This window comes from Xiphias gladius, chromosome 20, assembly GCF_016859285.1.
Source record: "Xiphias gladius isolate SHS-SW01 ecotype Sanya breed wild chromosome 20, ASM1685928v1, whole genome shotgun sequence".
Taxonomy (NCBI): domain Eukaryota; kingdom Metazoa; phylum Chordata; class Actinopteri; order Istiophoriformes; family Xiphiidae; genus Xiphias; species Xiphias gladius.
The window spans coordinates 12,546,464-12,573,906 of record NC_053419.1 but is presented as its reverse complement, the minus strand read 5'-3'; the positions used below and the strand labels follow the sequence as shown (position 1 = coordinate 12,573,906).

Genomic DNA, 27,443 nt, shown 5'->3' with positions numbered 1-27,443 from the left:
ATGTAACTTATACATTTCTTCCATAAGCACAGTGTCAACGTTCCAGTTCAAGTCAGAACATGGGAATTACCAAAAGTGGAGTTTCAAGGCTTTCAATAAACACCACTGACTTGTAGTGTGATTTATGCCTTTGGTCACCCGCACAGTTTATTCTGTTATTGTCATGATAAATAGATGGATACATAGGCTAAATAGCCAATAGACTAAACACCACTCCAATAACATAAGTCAGAGAAGAGTAAATAAATCTCTTTATCACTGGATTTACTGCACTCTCTCCCTGCAAGAGATGCTGGGAGTGAAAAACAAAAAGTATATCTGCATGAGTCACCACACAATGTAAAGGTTTCTGGATTGTGTCTAGATAAAGCGCTCCACCTCCTGGTTGCAGAGGCTACAGTGCATGTGCAGAGTGCCACGTAGTCCACCAGACTGTGTGTGCGTGTAATGAGTGAAAGTGTGTGTGTGTGTGTGTGTGTGTGTGTGTGTGTGTGTGGTGCAAGCCCCAACTTGGTGCTCCAAGAGTAATGGAAACCCAGTATTTATGAAAGAGGAGAAAATATTTGAATTGTCTGTTTCTGTCGTCGAATTTTGAGCTGAGCTGAATTTGGGATTATTTGTAGCCAGAGTTCTGCAGAAGGGTGGAGTGAAAATCTACTACCAGAGGGAAATGTAAGAGTGTAAATCTAAGCGTGCAAAAAGCTGAAAAGGAGATTAACAGAGGCTGAGATGTTATGGGACAGAACTTTTGGGGTTTAAGTAGAAGGATGTGATATGAGAGTGCTGGGTGTAGATTAGAGAAAATAGCCCCTTACTATGGGTGTTTTGAGAGATGTGTGTGGTCCTGCTTCACTGAGATGAGCTCATAATGATGACATGAAAATGAATAATTAAATGCAAATGGGAACAGAAATCAGAACTGGAGAAAATAATACTTATTTTCGAACTGATACTTCTGCAGCTGGATTTTTAAAAGGTTTTCATGGACTCATTTGAGAAAACGAAGCTGCCAAAGTTGCAGCAAAGTGGATTTTGGATCAGTGATTGATTTAATGCTTATAAAAGTATATTTGATCAATTATCTATATTGCCTTAAATCTAAACATTGGCTGCCTGAATATAGGCCTCATGTCTCAAGCGAAGTGGCAAGTGTCTGCCGAATGTTGACTCAGTGATGGCACAGAAAAATCGGTGTTGGTTTTATGGTAAATTTAGCATCATGAAAGGATTGAGATCTTCCCCCCCTTTTACACAATGACGTGTCTTATGCAGGAGACCTTGTCACTATTTTCCCTCCTTATTCTGCAGCTCAGACGTGGATTTATTCAAATTCTTTTAGCTCAATCGAGCGCCCAAAACTCAGGAATGGGGGTGAATTCCAGCAACGTGGACAAAAGAACTTGGCTAATGCCTTGCAGATGTGTCTCTGAGCTGTGCGAGGGAACACTGTGCTGCCCTCACTGGAGAGAAATAGGGCTCTGCATGGAGAAAGTTCAGCGAATTATGAGTGAAAAACACTGGTGACCAAGTACAGCTGGTTCTGGCTGTCTGTGTGGTGTTCCAGGGAAGAGAAAGGAGACAACACAGGAACACATGCACACAGTTTTCCCCCTCTGGAGGAACTGTTGGTATGCAGAATCACAGACGTGTACATTAGTCACCCTCTTAGCAAAAACACAGTCACATAAATTCCAAAAGAAGTGGATCCATAGCTGTTTTATACTGGAAAAAAAAATCTTACATAGTTTAAAGAAAATAGTGCTCTAGGCATCTCTGAAGACAAAACAAGAAACATTTACAAAGGAGCCAGTCATATTCATTCCTGTTATTCAATTTAGAAGGATCTTTGTATGAGTCCAAAAACTTTTACTCATTGGTTTTCAGCTTTTAAGCCTCGCGAACTGATCACTGTGAAACCAAGTCTGGGTTTCACAAGTCCATCTTGTAGTTCATCTAGAACAGTGAGCCACTGGCACCCTCACCCAATGTCTGTATTAAACATTTTTTCTGTACTCCTTGAACAACTCAAATAAGTCTGCAGGGAGGACACATTTTCAGGAGCTCATGTAACTCCACTTGGCGCTTATTCGCCTCCACAGCTTACACAAGCCGAAATGTAGCCTCACGTGACTGAGAGATGATGTGTGCCCTCTATTATCCAAGAACAATACTTCTAAAGCTTAACTGTAATTTACAGCATGATTTAATCAGTTTACTCTATCATTAAAACACAATTAGAACCCATTCTCAGATGATAAAGGTTTGGGGTTTTTTTTTTTTTTGTCTGCCTTTCTTTGTCGTTACGTCTTTCTCAGCTACTGTTTAGGCAGAATACATTTTCACTGGAATCACAGATCCATGTTAATTCACAAAAAAAACCCATACTATGTTTTTAAAGCTCCTAAATTCATTTCATCTGAAGTATTTCTCTTTAACATTTTTTCATAACAAATTTTCATAAGAAGATATGCAACGATCAAAGTTAAAGGTGCCCTGTGGAGTTTTTGACCATTAGTAGCGCTATGCAGCACCTGAGTATAAAGACTGACGCAATACAGTCCTGTCAGTGATTTCACAGTATACCAGTGATCAACAGGTGGAGATACAGTGCCAATAAACTCAGCAATGCACCAGTGAAGGGAGGGAAGACAAAGATTGTTAGCACGTTAATATGGATGTTAAAAAAAAAATGCAGGTTTTGAAAGTTTTAAAAAAAATGATTTTGCAAATGTTTTACAAGGATGCTCAATACATTGGTTTGGCCTCAAGGATACACACAATCCATTTTATGTGCACCTGTAAATGTCGGGGGGGGGGGGCATCCTCGCTTAATATTTATTAAGAAACTTCATTATCTGCATCATCAGGACTGTGTGGGCATTGTTGACCGATATGTCCCGGAAACATAAAGTAAACAGTGCAACAGTTGTCATCGTGGTTTGAGAGAGGTTTGCCCACTTCAAACCAGAGAGAGGAGCAATGAAAAAACAGCACAAACAGAAAATCCCCCATGTGAAACAACCAAAACTATTCCAACTTTGGCAGAATATTCTGTGTTCGTGTAAAACCTCATCAGTGGTAGTAAAAAGCTGATTGAGAAAACATATTTTTGAGCTTTTAAATGGGGCAGTGGTGGCCTAAAGTCAAGGGTATGCCAAGATAAGCCAGGCTAGTTGGCTGTAGCCTTACAGTGTAATTAACAGGCAGAAGTGAGGGTGTCAAGTCTTCTCATCCAACTCTCTGCCAAAAAGCGAATTAGCACATTTCCCAAAATGTCAAACTATTCTTTTAAAGGTTAGAGAAGCTGCCTTGTGAAATGACCGTCGCCAGCTCAGTCATAGAACTGGTGTGACTGGATCAATCTGAGCAGTGAAAGGGAAGGAGCAACGCTTGCCCCTCCCTCATTGCAACCTCTCAGGTGCCCTTGAGCTAAGCCCTCAACCCCCACCTGCTCATGTGGAGCTGCTCAGTGGCAAACAGGTCGGATTGTGTGTCATGCACTGGGCAGCTTCCAGGTGTGAATGCGGGCAACTCTGTGATTGAACAAAGCATTCCTGGAAAAGAAAGCATTACTCTCGACAGTGTTACTCTGGATAAATAAAGGTTAGAAAAACTGATGAGAGCTCCATATGATTTGTACTGTGTCTCTGAGGCGCAACCAGCAACTATTTTTGGTTTTAACACTATTTGTGCTTTTCCAGTATTTGGTTCTAAACATTACTTGATCACAGACAAAAAAAAAAAAAAAAAAAAGAAGAAATAACCAAGAGTGGAGTTTGTTTAAGACCATAACCACTCATTCCCTAAATGACTCCTTCAGGTACTGATAAGAAAATGGCAAGCAGCAGTCCAATATTACTTGCAGTCATCTGCCCCCTAGTGTCAGGATACAGGACACTGTAACTGATCTGTTAATAGGTCACACAGTATCTTCACTTTACTTGGTGCTACATCTACTGCCATGCATCTGTGCCATGAAGTTGGGGTCTTGTAGGGAGTCAGTAGCTCTCATAAATCTTTGTGATTTGAGGAACTGTAAAATCCTTTCGACCGTTTGCTGTGGTTTAGCAGCAGCCATCCTGCTGTCCATTGTGTAGACGCTAGAGAGAATTCCCTGCTTTGCTAGACAGCGCAAAATGAATACCTTGGATGAAGTTTCCTAAGCTATGCATCTTACCTCTGGCGTTAATAGCAGGGCAGTGATTTGAGTGGGCTGCAGCAAATGACTTAGATTTATCAAGGGAGGAGCGTGGGGTCACCAGTCTGCCACCAGATGCAGTAATAGAGATATCAAGTATCACCGCGGCCTCATTTTGTTTATTGCACGGAACAGACTAATTATGACCTTATAGAAAATTACCGTGAGATGCATGTGATGAGTCTTTCACGTTTTCAGCAAAGCTCCAGCAGACTGGACTGAGGCGTGGCTGTGTGTGTGTGTGTGTGTGTGTGTGTGTGTGTGTGTGTGTGTAGTGGGGTGGTTGAGGGAGTTTGTTCCCCAGAAAAAACTGAAAATGTTGCAAGAAGATCTAAGAGAGATGTTTAGGTTTCTGCGTTCCTCCTATGAGAAAGTGCATGAGTGCAGAGGGTTTTGCTGGAGTGTGTTGCAATTTGGTTGGGAGTTCATCCAACAGTCAGGGAAAAAAGCTATTTATCATGACATGTTGCTGGTCTGGCAGAGAAAGTAAATGACTACACTAGTTTATAGGAAATGGGTCATCATAGCCATATGCTAGCATAACTCAGCAGGATGGATTTCACACGAAAATTTGCGTCTGTTTCTGTGGCTCACTGTTTTTCATAAAACTCTATGTACATCTGTGGTGGATGGAGAAGACGTTTTTGATTGCCTGCTACGAACACACAGTGTTCAGGGTCAGACGGAACAGTTATCAAACACACTTGGCTGATCATGATCAGACATCACGTATCCAATGGTTATATGAGCAGCAGCACCAGACTTGTATAACAGATTCAGAAACTCCAAATGCTGAACTCCTCCTCCTCCTCCTCCTCACCATCATCTCACTGGGCGCATCTGCAGGCTGCAGGAGCAGAGCGATATGAGTTCATACGGATACACTGAAACTTAGCTTTGCTTCTCTGCTCACTGGATATCCCTCAAATGGAGATGAAGGATATTTAAGTGAAAGACGAGTGGCAACCCCGGCTCATTTGAAATATTTGCTTTGTCAAATAGAATCTCCTTTACTTGCGGTCATAATGGGATTACGCATGTTTGGCACGCCGTTTTACGCATATGCGTGCGTCTATTTATTTGTTTTCGTCCCGCAAGGTGCCCAGTGTCAGAGAAATCCGGGGACACATCAAGGAAATAACCAAAGAGCGGCTCTGCGGAATACACTACAGTGGTCACACAACGGCAAGATTTTTAGCATTTTAAGCCAGGGCTCGGAGTATCAGCCACCGAGGCGCAGGGGCGCACCTCAGGAGCAAGTGCAGGCGCGACCTGTCACCATCATCCGAGATGCGGGCGTGAGACATCCGGACACCCAGAGCCAGCCGGCGGCCCAACAGCAGCAGCAGCCTCCAAGGCCGGCGTCTAACCCGCACGGCCCCCGTGGCCTGGTGCCTCCGCTCCAGAGGCTCGTGAGAGGGCACGAGCACCGCCAGCATCACCACGAGCGGCCCGGTGAGCGCCCGGGGACGCAGAGGAGCAACAAAGCCAATGAGACCCAGGAGAAGGTCACCGTCAGTCCACCTCTGCCCAGGAGGGAAGATATGATGGTCGCCGACGACCCCTACGACCCCTACAAGTCCATTGATAGCGATAATCCATATTACAATTATTATGACGTTTACGAGAGACCGAGGCCGAGATCGAGACCCGGATATGGCACAAGGTATCATCAGTACGGTAAGAGTGGGGGAAGTGCTCTCAAAACAGCATTCAAGTCATTAATGGGATCGATATTGCCTCTTAAGGTGATGTTTCTGATGCTAAAATGCTTCAAAACAATCAATCAATCAATCAGTCAGACAATCAATCAATCAATCAACCAATCAATCAATCAATCAGTTAATCAAGTAATCAGTTCGCGTGTCTATCTGGTGTCTCTTTGTCTTCAAGTTTCTGTATTTAATATCTATTTGCCATCTGTTAAAGTGTTTGTTGATTGGTTATTGGTTGACTCATGTTTACTACACCCCTTCTATTTGCTTGTCTTGTGCAGCTATTATCATGTTGTTGTTGTCGTTACGTTGCTGTAGGTCTTCCTGATCTTGTACCTGATCCGTACTACATTCAAGCCTCTGCTTATGCCCAGAGAGTCCCGATGTATAACCTGAGATGTGCAGCCGAGGAAAACTGTTTGTCAAGGTATAGACTTCTGTCAGGACTAATCCCCAAGGAGAGAGAGAGAGAGAGAAAAAAAAAAAAAACTGGGTTTGCAGCCTAGTCTGGTGTGATTCAGACAGCTTTGAGCCATAACAACCACCTGAAGTGTTTTGTGGGTGAGGGCTGCTCGGTGTAAGCGTGAGATGAAGTAAAATTAACCGAAGCCTGCCACTGATGGTGGAGAGGGGTGGAGTGGTGGATTTCTGTAAAAGCTTAATCATAGTTTGCTTTAGAAGGGAAAGCCTGAATGGTAAACACATTATCAAAAACTAACCCTAACAACCACGTGCCCCAAAACCTTTTTTTTTTCCAACCATTTATTTACACAGACTGCGTTCACTCAGACGCCGAAAGTCGGCTCCACTCAGGGGAGGGGATGTAGCATGAAAAACAATCTTTGTGATGTCATGGTTTCCATATATGACCGGTGCTTTTTGCTTTTTTTCTGCACACATATCCGCTTTCTCTGGTCTGATTCTGCAGCTCAGCCTACAGGGCCAGTGTTAGAGACTACGACACCCGTATGCTGCTGAGGTTCCCTCAGAGAGTCAAGAACCAGGGGACAGCGGACTTCCTCCCCAGCAGGCCACGCTACTCCTGGGAGTGGCACAGCTGTCACCAGTGAGTGTACTGTCGTGTCAGTGCTGTGTCCACCTCACAGTCACACATGGAAGCATCATTTTTTTGTTCTCACTGGCCAATGTGCTGGTCTTAAACCTTTTGAGTCCAGGTGGAATTTGGTTGACTTTTGCCAACTCTCCCAATTCTTTTTTTTTTGTTGTGGTCTTTAACACCTTTTAAACTGTCCTTGCTCCACATGCACGGTATCCTTTTTCAGCACAGGCTCAGCTATAACTCTGACTTCAATTTAACAAGGTATAAAGCTGCCAGGAAACCAAATACAGGAGAATTACACAGGTGCCTATAAAATTGTATAAATGCAGTTGTTTTGTTCCTCAAAACAACTACAAACCAGTGGTTTTCAAGAGATACCATCGTCCCGATTTGTCCCTCTCAGTCTGTAGTTGTGGTATGGCACCCCCTGTTGAACCACAGTTGTGCTACTTTTGGCAGCTTTATAGTTTTTGTTGGCTGTTCTATCATTTTGTAGAGATTTTGATATCAGAGCTGACATGTTAATACAAGTATTATTTTAGATTTTTAAAGATGTGATTTTCTATTTTTACAATCGCTGCATAAAGACAGTAAACCTGCTTTTGGCTTTCACAAAATGACGTGACTGAACTTCACATGACCTTTCAATTCAGTTAATTTACAACTGCAAAGACATACATTGTAATATAAAGCTGTGTGATGAGGAGAATGAGCCAAAAAGGAAAACTGCTGCTATTTTTATCCTGTTCTTGAGCTTATGGGAAAGTGCCTAGTTTTTTCTAGATCCCATAGAAACTACTTTAGTCCATAGTTATGTTTTGAAACAAGCAGGCCACTGTGCCATTCCCCGACGTGGATCACATTTGGCAGCATTTCAATAAAATGTTGATTTAAAATGTATAGCATTATTTTGTCAGTGTTTTGAAAGTCAACCGAAGTTAAAATCTAGACTGTTTTTGTCTCATTAAACAAACCGTCTTTTAGATTACGGAGTGAAACCAGATACAGATTCATTTTAGGTCTGCATAACCGGATAAATGATAAATCAAATTAACACCAGTGATTTTTTCAGTCTATTTGAATGAACACCAGGAAATGTTCAACGAGATGTATTTAAATGTTAATCAGGAATTTTATAAATGTGGCTCGGTAATAAAAACAATCCTTGGTGGGTCTCTAAACATGACAAACAGTTCCTGATTGTTTTAGTTTTCAGTTTTGTTTGAATATGTCTGGAGTTGTTGAACACTGTGCTGCTGATCCACAGGCACTTCCACAGCATGGATGAGTTCAGCCATTACGACCTGCTGGATGCCCACACTCAACAGTCGGTGGCTGAGGGCCACAAGGCCAGCTTCTGCTTGGAGGACACTTCCTGTGACTACGGATACTACAGGCGGTATGCCTGCACCTCACATACCCAGGTGTCAAAGATAACAAATGTTATCTGCAAATGTTATTCTGACTTTAAAGCTGCTCTTATCAACATTTCTTTTTCAAAAAAGGATAACATGTATACTTGTATATGAAAGGGGTCGCTCGTAGTGACAAAACCAAAGAGAATTATTATCTGACTCTGCGGTGCCCCCCAGCTCTATTCAGGGTTTTTGTTTCTTTCAGCTCATTGTTTTGGTTTTTACGGCCCACAACTTTACTGTTTTGGTTCACTCTAACCGCTCTCATCAGTGTCGTTTTCAGCTGCAGCAGTAGGCACAATAGCTCTAAAAACCAACTGTATGCTATCTGCCCGGCAAGACAGACAAAGTTAGCAACTGGCTGTTGAACACAGTGAAGCATTTAGCGACTCAAGGGGCAGATGTTTCCTTCAGGAGAAGGGACCAAAACAGAGCGAATATTGGACGTATATTTGCCAGGTGGCCAGAAAGATAGATCTAAATTAATTATAATTTTTTGCCGTGTCTACTGGATGTGTTTGTAAGCAAATGTTTGCTAACAAGTTCGCCATATCAACTTTATGAGGTTATAATATGTCATTGTTGTGTTTACAGCTTATTTCTGCTGCCCCCACGTGGCCAGAAAATCAGACCAGCTACAAAATTTAGCCAGTTAGCTCCTGTTAACTACAACGGCAACAATGTCAAATAATTCTGGATCAAGCAGCTAGCTTCTGCTGTAAATAAACACAAGATTAAGAAAAAGGAACTAACACCTAACTATCCAAAAACAAATAAATAAAAAATTTGAAGTCAAACCTTAAATATCCACACTCTCTAGAGACACCGTATTTTTACAGTTACATTTGTATACTCTTCTCTGCATTGTACCTGGACTATTTTCACAACAGGGCATTTGTTTTGAAAATGACCACAATGACCAAAACGACAAGAGTCTAATCTACACATCGTACACGCCTTCATATTCAAGTCATCTTTCATAGTACTAACTGTTCATGACAATTGTACATTGTACTAGCACCCTGTGGGCAGAACAATAGTCCTTTTTCACAGCAGGCCTTTTGACTTTGTTACTAATAACGTTAATGAGGTCTCTATTCTGCGCGCGGTGAGCCATGACAGTGTGGCAGTGAGCCAGCATGCACCACACCAGCACCCTGAAACCAAAGCAGCCGAATGGAATTCAGCCATCATTCATTTTATCAGTTACACCTGTGATTTTCCTACCATCAACAAATCTTCTATTAAAAAAAAAGGCCTATTTAAACTGTAATTTTTCCAAAATAAAAGCCAGTTCACGTCAAGAAATACAACTATAAAGATAGCCATAAACCTAGTTTCATTTGGCCACACATGCGGTCTCACCTAAATGAGGATAATGGCTTCACTGATTTGCTTTTCACTAAATGACCTGGTTGTAGGATTTGTGGTTCATAAATTTCTAAAAAAAAAAAAAAGGAGAGTGGAGCTAAGTGCTCTGCTCTTTTACTGAGGCAGCTGTCTTTTAGTGAACAGCTTTAGTATTTCCTTTTTTGCATGAGCCAGTGGTGATGGTGATTCACCGATTTCCTGTTTCTCCTGTAAAATGACCCCACCTACCTGAATATCTGTGATCAGTTGGTTTTTTCTTTTTCCATCCTGCTCTTTTTTTCTTTTATTTTGACTGGCTGATTTTTTCCTTTACTTTTTTCTTCTCTTTTTTGTTGACATTGCATCCAAAAACACTTTTAGACTAATTATTGTTCATTTTATTATAAGCTTTTTATTCCTATCATTAGACCATAGATTATAATAACATTACACAAAAAAACGTTCTTAAAGCTACAGTTACTGTTCAATATGTAAAGTAGCCTTGTATTGTTTAAACAAGAGGTTTGTTTGTTTAGACGATGTTTTATGTTGATGCTGTCCAATGTGCAGGGCCTGAGCCCAGGATGTTATGATACCTATAACGCAGACATCGACTGCCAGTGGATTGACATCACAGATGTGAAACCTGGAAACTATATCCTCAAGGTTTGTTAGAAATACCAGATGACACTTGGCCTCCTCCTGTGACACTAAAAAAACAAAAACAAACTTTAAAAGACTTACACTTCTGTGGAACCACATTGCATTCATGAACATTTGATAAAAGTCTGTGCTGTTGATACAGTTATCTTTGCTGCTGTGTTATTGATTCCCTTTGTTTTTACGTTTGTTGTGGTTGTTTTCCACAGATCAGTGTAAATCCGTACTATCAGGTCCCAGAATCGGACTACAGCAACAACAATGTGCGCTGTGATGTTCGCTACAGTGGCAACTACGCCTCTGTGTCAGGTTGTCATATGTCATCGTAAGTATCACGTCAGAGGGGACAAATATTTCTTTGATATTTTTTTGTGTTCTCTGTTAATCCGTATTGTGTTTTTATTCTTTTGTATATATTTTTCAGGTATTAAGAGATGACAGTCATTCACAGCAACTCAGCTGAGACGTTCTGTAAGTGACAATGAAGAGGACTGCATTTGAAAACATTAAAAAAAAAAAAACATAGAATAAAATTTGTAAGACTTGCATTCATTTTATAATTTAAAATACTCCCAATTCAGAAAAAGAGTAGAAATCATCTGACATTATAGTGCCAGATATTGTCAAATTCCTCTTTGCTTGTGTGGGAATGTAGTTTTTTTTCTCCTTACTGAAAAGTATATTCTTTTTTCAACTTTTCTTTGAGATTTTTACATTTTCCTTATGTATGCTTGCATTTCATACTTCTAAGATAGTTTAAGAATAAAATCCTTTCAATTTAGAAGCCTAAAATAGCTAAATACACACATAAACCAGCTTGCCCTCATTGTTAAGTCAATATCAATTATATCACAATTTTAAAATGAACCACTTGTTTAAAAATGTATTTGTTATATTTATATCCAACGGAAGAAATGTTCTTTACTCCAAAGCTTTTGATGAAACTTGAATAAAACTTTGTGATATTGTATCACTTTTTTAGACATATCAGTTTGAAGTGACCTTTTCTCTCCCTGTCTTACCTTTTTATACTCTGTTTTATTTTCTTTGCTGAAAACACACACACACACACACACGCACACACAACATGCAAAAAAAGGGGAATACAAAAGGTTATAGATGGGGCTGTAAACCGGTGATTATTTTCATTACCTTTTAATCATTTTTTTAGTCAGTAAAATGTCACAAAGAAAAGCAGAATATCCTCACAATTAAGAGGCTGGAAACAGATTTATTTATTTTTTATAATTATTTTTTTTAATCCAGTGATTGAGCAGTTCACTTTTAATAAAAAATGGGGGACTTGTGAGAGACAAGTTATAAAAACAATGGTCAAAACTGAGGCGGCAGAGTCCATTATATGGCTGGCTTTTGGATTATTACTCTTATTACTTTGCTTACAGGCAGCCTCAGTACCATTAATAAACTGATCTTGATGTGTAAAATTGATGGAATGCACCTTTAATAAATAACTTAAAAAAATAAGTTGAAATTCTTGGTAACACCTTAAGTCATTTATAAGCAGCATATAAACAATTCATTAATGACATTTAACACATTATAATTTAAATATGAGCAGATTTAACTGTTTATTAATGTATATAACAACAACTATAACTCTCTGCTGTGGGCACCCACAAGTGGAGGCTGGTATATAATCAGATAATGAATGACAATATAGTAAAACACAGATGTGGTAATATAAAATATGAATTCTTTGAAGAAGTTGTAATAGATGCCAAATACTCTTCATTAATAAAATCATTAAAATGTCCTTTTACATGCTTATAACTACATTATATTGTATTATAAACCATTTATTAATTGCTTATATACTGTTTTTAAATCTTAAACAGGGGGACTTAAAGCATTACCAGTTTTCTGTTGATTGAGTAATTAATCAAATAATGGTTTTAGCAGTAGTTAGAAGCTACTCGCACTCATTTTAGCTCAAACCAATGTAGGAAAACCATCAACGTAGCCTACTAAAACCAGCCATTGATACTCCAATGGTTAAATAAGAAAGGATCTCTGCGTGAACTCCATAAAGTTGAAAATATGTTAAAAAAAAGAAAGAAAGAAAAAAAGCCCTCCTTCGCAACATGAGCAATATCTGGACCGTTAACGTTTTGACTCTCGGCAGACAACGGGAGAATTTCCTGTGTTGCACACCACGATTGCGCAAGGCGAGAGTACGCCATCAAATCTCTCCCCGGCGCTGTCGATTGCTCCATCCTCCGCTCCGCCAGGGCGCACCACCGAGACTTCGCCCTCTCGTTTGAATTCAGGGATTTTTATCGGGCTGCCAGAGACACCGGAGTCAAACCACCAGCAGTGAGTGTGTCTTTGCGCGCGCGCGCGTGTGTGTGTGACTGAGTGAGTGAGTGAGTGAGTGAGTGTGTATATATATATCTATATGTGTGTGTGTGTGTGTGTACGCGCGCGCCCTAGGATCTAACATTTCTTACCAAATTCTACGTGTTTTTTTTTTTTTTTTTTAAATTTCCTCCAAGCCGAAATGCATCCAGTGAGAGTGGTGATTCCGTCGTTTCGCTCAGAGAACAACTCGATCGAGAGAGGATACACGGTGAGCTTGCCCACAAATGACCTCTGTCTGTCCGCACTGCTGCTGTCATCGGTTTTTAACGTCGAGTCCGATGCTGTTTCTTTACCCTCGAAATAGCAATAGCTGCGGTTCAAGCGGCGTAAATGTCGCCGTTTAATTCCAGGTCGTGGTCTGCCTGGTTACCGACTGTTCGGCTGCAGCAAATCAGCTCTGAATTCACCTTGTTGTTGTTGTTGTTGTTGTTGTTGTTGTTGGGCTACGTTGCAAACATGAAACTGTTCCGATCTGTTGATCGAAGAATCTATACAGGGAAAAAAAAAAAATAAATAAATAAATAACCCCTCCCAAAAAAAACCGACCTGGAATTTAACGTCGCGTTCACACTGACTTTTGAATTTACATGGGATTAAAGAGCCGCTGGGCATGTAGACCAACCTGCCCCGGTCACCAGATCAGAGGACCCCCAAGCTGCCAGCAATTCGCTGTGAAGGAGACCTCATATTGAAGAGGAGGTTCACAGTTTTCCAAGTCCATTTTTCAAAAAGTAGTCAGATGTCCATATATGAGCACTGAAACTAGATCATCGTGCTCCAACCAATTTTTTTTTTTTTTCCTGTCCATGGTGGCCATTGAAAGATCCCCATCCCAATGGGCTTTTAAAGTCAGCAATGGTGGACAGAAATCCTCCAGCAGTGCAAAAAAAAAAAAAAAATTACATATATTAAAAAGTTTATCTGAAGTTAACGTGGGGCTTCAGCCATCTGAGTCAGACAAACCAAGTGAGTATGTTCCAGAGTCGCAGTCCTGCAGCTCGACAGGGAAACACAAAGAGGGAATTTTATACCAAAGAGCCCGTTATTTTGTATGATATCCGCTTGATTTGACTAACCTAGACGGCTGAAACCTCTGATTAGTTTCACGCAAACTTTTCAGTATATTTTTGCACAAAGCAAGAAATGTGGATTTGGATCACTTACTTTAAAAACGCACCAGGAAGAGATCTTCTAACGGCCCAACATGAACGGGAGGAATGAAGAAAAGCCTGTTTCAGTGTTCATTGTGCACGACTGACGACTGATGTAAGACAGAAGAGAAAAATTGTGGACCTCTCTTTTTAAATGTCATTAAACCTTTTCAAATTAAGTTTAACCCCTAAAAGTTGCTGCTTAAAGAGTCAAACCAACAATTTAGGTATGAACTTCTGTAAAGCTGTTAAAGACCTATCAGAAGAAGAAATGGTCAAAATCAGAAGAAACAGAGGTGGAGATATCCTGTTTTCAATTGTGAGAAAAACATTAGCTCCTACATTTGCCATAATGCATTGAACAGCATGTTCAATGCATTAGAGCCTCCATGTCTAGTAAACCTCCACCTCCGTCGAACTCCATCCCTCCAGTTTGTACCGTAGGCTTTCTGTCACGAAGTAGTCCCAATTCTGACACCTCAGCTCAGGATGTCCGCTGACGCTGAGTACCGACTCGATCCCTGTGCCCTAATTTACCCAAAGTTAAAGGGACAGTTTGAATTTGAGCCAGGCTAGCAGCTTCCCCTAGCTAAGCTAACCGGCTGCTTGTCTCAGCTTCACATTCGAAAGCCAATAAGCATGTTTCCCTAAATGTCGAACACTTCCTTTAACCTCTTAATTCTTCACTGTATACCAAAAAATGGATTCGACAGCCTGCTGGGACTGAATGAATGCAACCAATAGTGGAAACACTGAACTGAGAAAATGTATTGTGTGTGGATTGATCATGGTCATGGCCGGCACCTGATCTGCAGAATGATGAGGTGATACCATTCTTGTGTATTGTATTAAGAGGCCCTAAAGGTGAAATTGTCCAACATATCCATCAACAACAAAGCCTGAGAAGAAAAAGCAGAAGAAGTGAACAGATTTAGACATTAGTGTGCCTCAAATTTGGTGCCAGTAGTCTGGAGTGGCCACTTTCCAAAATCATGTGGTTTCCCAAAAGAGTACTAAGCTTTTCAGTGCCTGTGATTTAGAGGGAGGTGTTCAGCAGTCACAGGTGTCCAAGTACTCCACTTTAAAGAAGTAGATTTTTTTTTTTTTTTTTTTACAAAGAACAACCACTAACTTTTTTTTATTACAAGAAGCAAAGGCTATGAACAAATGGAACAATTTCATCACTCTTGGACGTTTTTCACATTCTTTTGCCGTTTCTTTTTCCACAGTGGAGATGCCATTTTTTAGGTGTGTTGTCTCACTTAAAGCTCTTTGAGTTGTAACAGGATTTTGTTAGTAATCATTACTTGTTGGCCATCCTTCTTGGGAGATATAGTCATATGCATTTATGAAACGAGTCCAGAATTGCATTAACAACGCTGCCGTAATTTAAGGGTGTATTTCCTCCTTGACATAATGCTGGCAAGAACAGGGACGTGCAGGCAGTGAAACTAAGACTTTTAAATACGCATGCAGCAGAGTGAGGGAAGTAGAGAAGAATCGGATTAGGGATGTTAACAGTAACTCTGACAGATCGGTATTTTTGTACTCCGGCAGCCAGAGGTTTCCTCTTGCTAAGTAGCTGACATCAACAGTAACTGACAGCTCCTCAGTCAGCTGGTCAGTCAGTCACACACTGTGTGAACTGGGAGGGGACGTTTTTGCCTGATGGACTCTGGTGATAAATCGTGATTCCTTCAACTGACTCTCAAAAAGTAGCACTAACGTTTTTTTTTTCTTTCTTTCAGGTCTTTAAAATTGACGTGCTGATGAATGGCAGACAGCACACAGTTGAGAAACGCTACAGCGAATTCCACGCTTTGCATAAAATGGTGAGATTTAGTGCATCCCCAGAGTTTATGATCATTTATAGGTGCTGAGTATTTCCAAAGTCCTCCTTTCTCATGAGTTTAAGGTCAGTGTTCAAGTCTTTAAGCTTAGCCTTTGACTACAGATGAACCGACAGCCATTTTAACAATCGATTGTCATTTTAAGTAATTTATCAAATGAAAATGTCCAGCACTTGTAGGTTCCAGCTTCTTTGACGTGAGGAACCGCAGCTTTTCTCATACAAACATTATCTGAATCCATTTGATCTTTTTGTTTGTTGTTCTGTCAGATATAGTGGTTGGAAGATAACGCCTCGGGCTCTTCGGTCCTCCATCCACAATGTCTGATATTTTAGAGAATAAACAATTAATTGTTTAATCAAAAAAATATATACATGTGGATCAATTAGTAATTAAAACAGTCACTGGTTAAAATAAACAAAAAATGTCTTTATTTCTTTAGGACATTTCATACAAGAATATGTGATATAGTGTGCTTCACAAAAAAAAAAACATTAAAACACATATTCATGAAACAGGAACATGAAAAACCTTTTTTTTTTTTTTTAACCTATTTATTAGAAGGACAAAAGGTTATGGGCATGCACAGGAAATGACATCAGCTAATAAATAATAGATGGCAGACATTTAGACACGTCACAGTAGGAGAAGCACAGCTGTAAATATAAAATGAATGACAGCTGAACTCCATTTAGCTGCTTTCCTTTCACGTTCTTGGGATTGACTATTTTAAAGGCCTATTATGAAAACAAAAAGTTAGCATGTTTACATGCCACAGTAAGATCTCTTAGCATTTAGCTCAAAGCACCTCTGTGCCCTATTTTTTTTTTTTTTTTTTACAAATGCTCCATTTTAAACCATGTGGTTTGTTTATACTGTGTCCCTGCCGTTGCCAGGACCACGTACTAAACATTGTCTTGTTTCGTACGTTGTCCTGTAGTTGGCTCTAGACTCTTACTCTTGTTTTTCCTCTTACCTGATCTGCCATGTACAGTTTTTTGTTTTTTTTCTTTTAACGATGTTTTAAAATCCCTACAGCTAAAGAAGAGCATAAAGCCACCTGAGATCCCTTCAAAACATGTTAGAAACTGGGTTCCAAAAGTCCTGGAGCAGAGGAGGCAAGGCCTGGAGCTCTACCTGCAGGTACTCTGATACACCTTCACTCCACCTGCTGGGAGTGTCTCTCCTAAAGATGAACTAAAAACTATAATGCATGCCATCTTTCTGCTTTTTACCGAATACAAATTTTGTCCAACCCAAAGTAAATATATAAACTGCAGTACAAATGTAGAAAAGTTCAACAAATTCAAACTAACAAAAAAAAGTCATGCAGGTCACTTCAGTTCTGTGCTGCTGCTTCATGCGCACACTGCAATTTGCTTTTGTTTTGTCTGTTTTGTCAGACTATAATTATGGAAAATGAGGTTCTTCCAAAGATATTCCTGGATTTCCTGAATATCCGCCACTTTCCTTCAGTGCCAAAAACAGAAAGCTGTGGGTGAGTTGAAACCGCGGGTTTTCATAAAGTAAAAGAGCAATTTGTTAGTTTTTTTTTTTTTTTTTACCTGTGGGAAAGTTTGTTTCCAGGCTGCTGGAAAGCTATATGTCTTAACCTTTATTTTTCTATTTTAAGGTCATTCGATACAGAATCAGAAGAATCAAGGTGAGTCATTTTGTTTTCTGTTTCAGTTAATATCTTAAAAACTTTTGTATGAAACAGCAGGGCCGTTACTCATTTTGCACTTTAACCAGCAAAAACTTCAGTCCTTATTTGCTCTGCACTCGGACTTCACTCAGCATGTCAGTGACACCACCCGTGTCTTCATACTCTTAATTTATATGCCGCACGAAGCCGCCCACAAACCCCCTTGACTTCTCCTTTTCTGACTCTTTTCAGTAAACTTTCACACCAGCCCGTCATGCTGTTTCTGAGAGACCCCTACCTGCTGCCATCTGCACATGGTGAGTTCAGGTTTCTTATGCATGATATGACAAACTTCCAATTTGTCATTTACTTTAAAAAAAACCTAATCATTCTAACAGCATAGTTGAAAATATTAATTATTTTATGGTAAATTAACTATAAAACTAATGCACAAATTAGCAAAAAGCAGGCATGAACTTCTTATTCATCTTACCTTTTTTAAATTTAAAAACTTTCTTTTCTTCTTCACTTTCAGATGCATGTTCTAATGTTGTGATTGAAGGTGTGATACATGGAGTTTTCTACCCAGATCTTCAACCAAGGTAGAGCTGCAGAGCCGAAACTGAGCAAATACCTCTACAAAAACGGATGCTTCATATTTTCACGCCATTTTAGGTGTGCATCAGCAAGGACATAACATGTAAAGATACACTGAGCCTGATTTATATTTCTCAAAGCATATAACAAAAATCCAGGCATTTAAAAAAAGGTTGCCTAATCTTTCAATAAATCGCTGGCACCACATTTTAAAGCATAAAAAACATAAACTATTGACCTTAAACCCAGTAACTTTTACAAATTACCATCAGTTGTTATTAAGAGGCACAGTATTGAACCGTGTTTCAGTGAATTTGCCTGATTCTCCTTAGAAAATATTTTAAGTTAACAATTTTCTTCAGCTGCATAATTAACCTATATGTGAACCAGTTAGGCAGGTTAACTTAGATGTTTTGAGACATTACATTCAAAATAGTTAGGAAAAGATAGCATAATCTGGAATCTTATTTTCAGGAATTATAGAGTTTAAAGCATTGTAATAAATGAACTTATATTTTCCTTCTTTCTTAAGGAAGCAATGAGTGAAAAAAACATTTAGGATAAAAACTGGGACTATATGATGATTAAAGTAGAGGAGACCTGGAGTGTCTTTTTTTTTTTTTGAGAGTTTAGTTAGTAAATAGCATAGCTTTTTTTAATGGCACTGCAGGGCTGGGGAACCAGAAGGCATTGCTAATGTCTGTCAGGTTTGCCAGAGACAGAGAAGAGTTTTTGGTCTGTAAGGACAAAGCACAGGGCTGGAGAGTGGAGCTGGAACGTGGCCGGCGAACAGGGAGGTGCCACCACATCGCTACCATTGATTTAGTTTTTGAATCCGTTTTGAGCTGCCACATGGAGCCAGCTGAGGGAGTGTAGCGGGACAACGTGGATGAATTTTTAAAGTTGGTGGAGTTGACATCCATGTGCCACATGGTAGGGTGGAAATGACTTGAGCTTTTTGTAGAGGTTAGGGCCAGCTAGGAACCCCTCTCTTGAGCATGAGATGCCTGTGAATGGGTATTGTAGTGTTGACAGTGGTGTTAGTGAGCTCTGCGGGGCTACTGGGCGAGCAGCTCAGTTTGATCTGGTGATGAGCTCGAGGTTTTGGGCACAGAGGCAAATGCGGCGAAACCTGTGAGTGAGAAAAGACACATTTTGCTTGAGATCAGTGTCACTACAGTTGTTGACAGAGCAGTTATAAGAGGATTAGGGTGATTAAAACCAGCTTCAAACTCTGCACAAAACTCCCATGGTAGCTTTAGGTACAGGTAGATTTTCACATCAAGGTTTCAGTTTGTGTAATGGAAATGAGGATCATGTTGATTTGTGTGCAGGAGTAGGAAAAATACTTTTGATAACTAAAGGCCAGTATCTAACACTAATACCAGTCATATTGCATTAAGTTTTATATTTTTTGAATAATGTATAGAAAAACCATTTTTCACTTGCGGTGATTAAAGGCATAGTCACCCTTTGTGTCAAGGGATGCGTGAGGGAGGTGGTGATTTAAAACAAAACCAGTAAAATACTGTGCAATATAAAATAAAATACACAGTCTTTATGTAATTCCCTGTAAATTATTGTATGTGAAACTACAAATCATCTCCTGTTGTGAACACTGTAAATGACTTGTAGTGAATCCTTGTGTTGCATGTCACTTCATGGACAGTACTTGATGACAGAACACTTGTCTGACCTGCCTTTAGTGTTTTCTTGTGTGACTGGACCTCCACCACGGCACAGTGATAACCACACAATTAAGTTAAAAGCCTCTTGAACAATTAACCGCAACTAAACAGATCATGATTTCACGATTTAACAAAGTAAATAATTTCCTAGACATCCATCTTGTAGACTTGTATGTATTTATATTGTGTAACATTGTACTCTTCATGCTCTGATTATGTGAAAAGTATCATTAATGTGCCATAATGTCAACCTACAGTGAACACTGGAATTCTACTGTAGCACTTTAAAATGGGCGACGTAAAAATACTGACACCAATAAAATTCATTATTTCCACAAACTACCTTTGTCAAAATGAAAGTTCAAGTTGATTTTTAATTAAAAGTAACACCAGGTTAATTGACAGCATAAGCTCTTTATTAGAAAAGTGACTTTAAAAAAGGCTGTCAACTGACAAGCTAACAATTGTTTTCATTCTGTTTTGCTCACATTGTAGGGTTAGCATAAAAAGGTCAGAAGAATGGTAACAGAGTAAAACCTCCACATGTAGTTTGTATTTGTAAATCTGCAAATTGTAAATTATTTGGCAAGAATTTTCTAAATTAGAGTTGAGCAATAAAATGAAAACGTACCTACAGGGGTCGAACAACCTGATCCTGTTCCTATCCTGTCAGTATGTTCATTAAAATCTGTCCCTTTAGAGTGTACCACCATTATTCAGTCACGTTTCCACCTCTGTTCTACAACTTCATTTTCCAAACAAAGCAGCATTAATGGTTTAGTGTAGTTAAAATATGATCGTCCAGCTGATCATATAATGCAAACTTCTAGCTGTCATAGAACGCTCATTTTACAATAATGCTAAATATATTGTAAGTGTCTTGATATTTCGTTTTGGTCATATCACACTGCCACAATGCAATTCCTAAAAAAAATTAAACAAACACAAAATGTGATCTTGTATGGCAAAGCAGTGCATATCTGTTAAGCACACAGCATTCTGTTTTTTTTTTTTTTTGGAGTTGTAACAAACGTGTTCTCAGCAAAAATTCAGGTTCATAAACAAATGCTATAACAAAATACTGGGAATAATTCTGAAATGCCAAATATTTCAGAATTATAGAAATTCGGAAAATTCTTTGATTTCTGGGCAGCCATGTCCCAGTGTAGTAACAGTCCAGTAGTAATAAACCCACACATTTCTTAGGAATGTGTGATCCAGCACCTGCAGGCAATGCAGCAGAGTATCTTTGGTCCCAGCGGCGGCTTTAAAGTTCCCCGTGGCCAACTTCATCTTTGAGTCGTTCGTCCTGGTTGGCTTCAGCCTGGGGTTCTTTCATGTTTGCAAAGGCAACTTCTCTTTGCAGCTGTTCCAGAGGAGGCAGGCCCACCGCCAGGTTCCTCATAGCAATGGCTGTCATCAAGAATCTTAAAAACACGGGGACAAAGTAAATGAGATACAGTACATTCATGGATGAATTTAGTGGTTGGTTGGACATACATACAACAAAAACCTGGCGTGTTGACAACGCTCACCCCCTCCGTATCGTGTAGTACTTTTTCACAGCAAACCGATCCAGTCGCTCCAGAAGGCCGGCTTCCCTGCGTTTCTTCACCTCCTTCATGCGGCGCTGCCTTTTCAGGAACAGCCGCACAATCGGGTCGGTGGCGTTGACCTCCGCCCCTTCGTGATCGTCTGCAGCAACAAGAGGCTGAAGCTCGGGAGGAATAGTCTCGGTTTCTGTGGGATAAAAATCCAGTCAGCGTCTTGATGATTTTTGAACTCTTGAGCAAAACTTCCTTTGCATTTGGATAAAAAAAGAGGAGGAAGTCGACACACTAGGTGGGAGCTGAACGTGATTTTTATCACAGTATTCCACTATTAATTGCTAACCGTCATGGTGTTAACTGCCTACTGACATGAACATGTTTTCACCTGTCCCATTGCGAATGCGCTCCTGGAGCTCAAACAGTTTGGTGAAGTTCACTTGTAGTGCTGCCTCTGTAGTGTTGACATAGATGTACATGTAGCAAGAGGGGACTTCGGACACTGTGTACACCTTATGATAAGCGCCAGCAGGTACCTACACACACACACACACACACACACACACACACACACACACACACACACACACACACACACATACATTTAATGACATTACTGTAAAAACTTAAAGTGTGTTCAGGTTACAGTTACAGTATAATATTAATGGTAATGATGGTGTTCGGCTGTACCTTCATCTGCTCACCAGGCTCCACAGTGTAGTTCTTTTTCTCCTCTACTATCTCAATGTTCACCTTGCCCTGCAACACATGGATGCTGGTGTTGCCCAGATCTTCACTCACAAAGTTTTCTAAGTGGAGACCTAAAAGGTAGAAGAATGAGTAAGGGTACACAAAAAAAACTGCAATCATAATTATACTTTTCCATCCTAATGAAGGATAGGACAAGGGGGACAGTCCTAACCTGGGAAATCAGCGATAAAGACAATCTCAGTCTGATTGTCCAAACTGCCCTCAATATCTTGGAACTTGGTCCTCCAAGGTGAGAGATCCACCAGCAGAGGCATAAGCCATGCGTTTGGTTGGAAAGGTGACCATTCAGCCTTCACGATGTCCACACGTGGATCAAAAATCCTTGGAGAAGAGTCCAGAGCAAATTTCTAACATATCATTTCAACATGATTTATTTATTTATTTTTAAAAACATCTGAAGCAATTATTTCTCATTAATATCTTTTACTCAAACTAAAAGCACCTTTACCTTTGCTGGAAGCGTTCATTGATGGACACCCAGATGTCAAAGTATATTTCTGGATCAGTGATATTATAGCGAGGCAGAAACTGACCGAGGCACGTGGCATACTGCTTCAGCATGTCTCCGTGATCTTTCCACCGACGGCTTTGGGTGAACACCTACAGTACACAGATAATATGATTAACATTACTTATTTTTTGATCTCATATGTGTGATGTGAATGACCGATATGTTGTTAAGTCAAGCTGAATTAAAAGGTAATATAATGCTCACATCTTTGTCTGCCAGTGTTTTCCCTGAAACTCACCCCTGGGTTCAGATATCCGATTTCTCCAGTTTTTCCATCTTTGTAGGTGATCTTAACATGCTGGTGGCTGCGGGAGTGAACCATCATGTCCCACGAGTAGCCATACAAGCCATTGGTCCAGTTGTTGTAACCCTGGACAATAACAAAATATTAGGATAATTTCATGCTAATAAAAATGAATCACATCGATAAAGATTTTTAACCCTTTCACCAGTTTTTATTAAACCTGTATATAAACCAGGAATTAAGTAAATAATAAAGAGAAAAAAGACAAAGTGTTCATATCTGTCTCTTTACCAGCTTTCATCGTTCTGCTGAGAACATCAGCCTGAGCTGTTGTTTGCTGTGGACCAATGACTGTTGACTCTGATTGAGCAACGGTCAATCTGGTGACTCAGAGCGTTTAGAGGCTTTTGTTGACTTTAAAGTAGAATACTTTTAAACAGAAGCTCTCAGTGTAGAAAAGTACTGGAAAGAAATTTATTCACCAATATACTAATTGGTTTTTAAATCAAATGTAGCTGTTTTAGGCTAAAAAAAACCCAAAAAACACAAGCGGCAGATATACCTGTGTGATGAAGTGGGAGTAAGGCAGGAAGAACTGTTCAATTATATAGATAATCGTAAAAATGGCTCCCAGCTTGTGCTTAAGTCTCAGTTTGGAAGGTTTGGCAACAGGCGGTGTCTCCTGGCGTTTGGCGCTGGTGCTCTGGAGCTCACGGTAAACACAAGAGGGGCTGGACTGGGGATCCGGTGAGGTGAGTGGCAGGACCACTCTGAGGATTGCTGGGAAATGGGCAAAGAATCTTCTTGGCCAGTCAGGATAGCAGAACAGAGGACTGGTGGCCAGCATTGTGTAGGAAAACATACCTGAGGAGGATTAACATTCTCAACAAGATGAAGGTAAAATTACGCACCACAAATTAAAAGGCAGAATTTAAAGTATTCAAGGGAACAAGAAACAGGTTTTCAGTGAAGCGAGGCCACAGACTTACCAATGCTGAAGAGCTGAGAGTTCATACAGTGGAAGTAGGAGACAAAGAAAAAGGCATAAGGTCGTGTGGTGTCAAAAAACAGCAAGTAGCCGGCGGTCAGATCCAGAAAAAGACCACCTCCATGCACCACCAGCAGACTCACTAACTCCACCGGAAGAATCACTCTGAAAAATAACGTGTGGTACAGCAAGATCAGAGTGGGCGTACTGAGATACAACCGTAAGTGATTCAAAGCTAACATAACTTTGGACTGAGCTGCTTCATAATACCCACTTGAAAGGATCAAAAAGCCAGTGGTGTGCCAAGTATGACATGGAGTATCCCTCCACCCAGTCAGCATCCAACTTTTTGATTCCAGCGATGAAGTAAACTATAAATATCTTTAAGGAACAAGAAACAGACAATTGTGACTACTTCTACCCAAGCCGTGTTCGCGGACAATTCAAGTTGAAAAATATCTGTTTTTAACTGAAAACTTAAAAGTCAGTGACGTACACACCTGTGTCCTCAACAAAGTGTAATTCCATAGAGGCACATGAGCGTTTCTTATCGAAGGTCTTCGCAATCCATCGACTGACCTACAAATAGTCACAGGCTTTAAATGTCTCGCACTGTTAAGCTCATGCATATATAGACAGAACAGGAATACACAAGCACACACAAAGACAGCATGAGAAAAAAAGATCATCTCACCAGTATCTGTTGCCATCCATGAGTGTGAGCTGAAATCCAATGAGGCCATAGAGGTACGAGTGATTGTTCCAGGCCGTTTTGTCCAGAAAGAAGATGTACCAGTAGGTTGAGATAAACATAAGGCAGGAGAGACGGTAGAAACAGCCAAGCATGATGCCAAAGGCACCTTCAGTAAGAAACATAAACATACAACTAAAGTTAGGATGATAATAACAGTTGTTGATACAATGAATTAGTCTATTTATCACTACAAATTAGTTTGTCAGACAATAAAGTATCAGAAAGAATAATTTACATTGTAACATATGCAGATATATGCATTGCATATGAATATGCAATTTTTGTCTGTTTGTCTGAGATGATTATGGCCACTTCTTGTATAGATTTAGCATATTATAACATACGCAGCTAAGTTGTAAGTTGTATATGACAAATGTCATATACTAATGGAGTAAACTTGTAGAGTGATTATGTTTATGTTTTGATAATCGAAGAATTCACTGCATTTCTTGGTCTTAAATCATAGTATAATTGTATTTTTGGGGGTTTTCACCTGTTGCTCAGAAAAAACAAGGCATTTAATGACATCAGCTTTGGCTCTAGGATATTTTGATTGGTATTTTTTTTTACTGTTTTCTGATGTTTTGTAAACAAATAATGATCAATAGATAATATAAAAAATCTGTTAAATAAATCATTAACTTTAGCCCTATACTAATGTACAAATACAATGTTTTATTGATGGTTTTAGTGTTAGAAATGTCAGTAATGTAAAAAATTCATCAAAAAAAGGTAAGGACTTCTGATATCTTCCCTGTTGTGATATCAACGTGAAGCTGCTACCATTCTACCACATAAGTGTTTTTTCTAGGAGAGATAAATGTTGGCTCATTACTGCAAGTATTCAAATAGGAATAGAACATGAATTTGTACACAAACTAGTGTGTCCAACTTGTAAAGTATTTGTTTTGTGGCCTTAGTGTTTTGTTAAAATCATTATTGATTTACTTTGTCAATGTATTCTGCTTTTATGTTCACTTTTTTGCTTAAGATACAGCATTTTTGTCAAAATCTTGCGTAAGTTACTTGGCCTGGGGGAAAAATAAAACTGGAAAATTGCAGGTCTGGTATGCTGGTGTGCTTTTATCTTTACCATAGACAGCCACCCCACAGAGACTGTCTCCTGTAAAACGACTGCATCAGCCTACACAAGTGAAAAAAAGAAAAAATCTGTTGCACATAAGCTTTCAGTACAAAACAAGGAGTGTGACCCACCGAGGAACATCACCACATACACCAGGTACATCCAATCCAGCGGCAGGGGCTGTAAAAAATTGAAGAGGGGAAAGCGGCACACAGGGGCTCCATCCAGGTACTTGTAGTCCAGGTGACTGAGGCCGCGTTCCTGTGTGATGTCAATGGTCATCAGCAAACCTGCATGAGAGACACATGATGAAGAGGACACTGTTTTGAAAGTTGTGCAATCCTGCTTTGTCCACCTGAGATATTTAACCAAGATTGAGTCATTCCTTTCATCTGCAGATCAAGAAAAGGTCGTCCATGCTTTTATCTCCTCCAGACTGGACTACTGCAACCCCCTTTATTCTGGTATCAGCATCCAAAGACTACAACTGATACAAAATGTGGGTGCCAGGCTTTTAAAACGTTCTGAGAGAAGAGACCACACCACCCCAATCCTCACCGGTTACCTGTGAGTTTCAGAATTGATTTTAAGATTTTACTGCTTGTTTTTAAAGCCCTGAAAGGTCAGGCTCCTGCCTATATCTGTGATCAACTAACTCCCTATGAGCCTGATCGCTGCTCCTACTAACTGTTCCAAAATTTTGACCTGTCACTAAAGGTGACCAGGGCCTTTGCTGTCCAGGCCCCTCAACTGTGCAGCTCAGTGCCCGAGGATCTACAAAAGGCAAATTCTGTATCCTCTTTAAATCTCATCTTAAAACTCACTTTTATCTTATGGCTTTTTCTTAACTGATGGAATTTGCTGTAATTGTTTTAATTATTTATCTTGTTTTAGATTCATTTTTTGGATTTATTACATTTATTCCTTGTTTTATTTATTTATATTTTTTTTACCATAAAGCACTTTGCTACTACCTGTTGCAAAGTCCGACCCAGTGAGTAGAATGAGCAAATGGCTGCTAGCTTAACTCACCAAACAAGCAGCGGAAGATGCCGAGGGATGCAGGGTCAGTGGGACGGTTCAGGAGGGCAACCAGGCTGTGCCAGGAGGTCAAGTCCTCCTTCTTGAACCCAAAGATCTGCTCCATCATGCTTTTGGTCTGGGGTTTGTCTTTTTTAGGAGCTGCATCCTTCTTTGCAGTTTGTTCTTCTCTATCACTGCTCACAAGAGCACCTAGAAGATGAACAAGACCAGAACATGTTACAATGGAGTATGTGTTTTTTTTTTTTTTGCTAAGAGCAATATATTGTTTGCTAAACACGATGTGAACTAATTTATTGGGCTTTATGTGAAAAACCCCTCCCCAGAAAATCCGTTTATGATTTACGAAATATTCCGCCATATTTATACAGTAAACACGGCTACGGTTTAAATAGCAGCTTATCCCTGGTTAAATGCCGATCTAACTGGTTATTACACTGGCTAGACAACAACACAACCCCAGACTGGCTGTCACTGCCAACAACAACCTCACCTGCTACTGCGTCCCTCGCCTCCATGCTGCCAAATGCACTGAATGAAACGGATTTTGACTCGGGACAGGGGGGGCTCGCTGCTCTCCCTGTCCAGGGTGGAGGTGTCCTGCCTGGTCACGTCAACGAAACGGACAAAGTTACGTGTCACAGTCCACCCAGTCTCACACACACACACACACACACACGGGTTGATAAGGGTGGAAGAAGAAGAGGAGGAGGAGGAGGAGGAGGAAGGTGGGTTGGGAGGGATTGGAATGTTGTGAAAGAGGTGCTCGTGGTTTATTGGCTGATTCCTCCGATG

The 27,443-nt window shown here is 40.1% G+C and overlaps 3 protein-coding genes across 3 annotated transcripts; 2 read left to right on the top strand and 1 right to left on the bottom strand.

Annotated features, from left to right (window-relative positions):
• Positions 1-4,964: 4,964 nt before the first annotated feature.
• Positions 4,965-11,822, top strand: loxa (lysyl oxidase a). The gene is made up of 7 exons (XM_040156860.1): positions 4,965-5,878; positions 6,232-6,340; positions 6,842-6,979; positions 8,241-8,397; positions 10,309-10,404; positions 10,608-10,723; positions 10,823-11,822. The coding sequence occupies exons 1-7, from the start codon at positions 5,224-5,226 to the stop codon at positions 10,827-10,829; spliced, it is 1,278 nt and encodes a 425-aa protein (XP_040012794.1). The 5' UTR covers positions 4,965-5,223; the 3' UTR covers positions 10,830-11,822.
• Positions 11,823-12,532: 710 nt separating this feature from the next.
• Positions 12,533-20,573, top strand: snx24 (sorting nexin 24). Its single transcript, XM_040156861.1, has 8 exons — positions 12,533-12,732; positions 12,912-12,985; positions 15,677-15,760; positions 16,817-16,921; positions 17,182-17,276; positions 17,412-17,441; positions 17,676-17,740; positions 17,959-20,573. The coding sequence occupies exons 2-8, from the start codon at positions 12,917-12,919 to the stop codon at positions 18,027-18,029; spliced, it is 519 nt and encodes a 172-aa protein (XP_040012795.1). The 5' UTR covers positions 12,533-12,732; positions 12,912-12,916; the 3' UTR covers positions 18,030-20,573.
• Positions 20,574-20,710: 137 nt separating this feature from the next.
• Positions 20,711-27,346, bottom strand: ggcx (gamma-glutamyl carboxylase). The gene is made up of 15 exons (XM_040156859.1): positions 27,142-27,346; positions 26,640-26,840; positions 25,739-25,897; positions 24,464-24,629; positions 24,270-24,348; positions 24,044-24,150; positions 23,771-23,934; positions 23,344-23,645; positions 22,776-22,907; positions 22,475-22,626; positions 22,178-22,347; positions 21,946-22,076; positions 21,644-21,791; positions 21,244-21,448; positions 20,711-21,135 (listed from the first exon to the last, which is right to left on the bottom strand). Exons 1-15 carry the CDS (start codon positions 27,164-27,166, stop codon positions 20,976-20,978), a joined length of 2,301 nt encoding a protein of 766 aa, XP_040012793.1. The 5' UTR covers positions 27,167-27,346; the 3' UTR covers positions 20,711-20,975.
• Between the last annotated feature and the right edge of the window lie 97 nt (positions 27,347-27,443).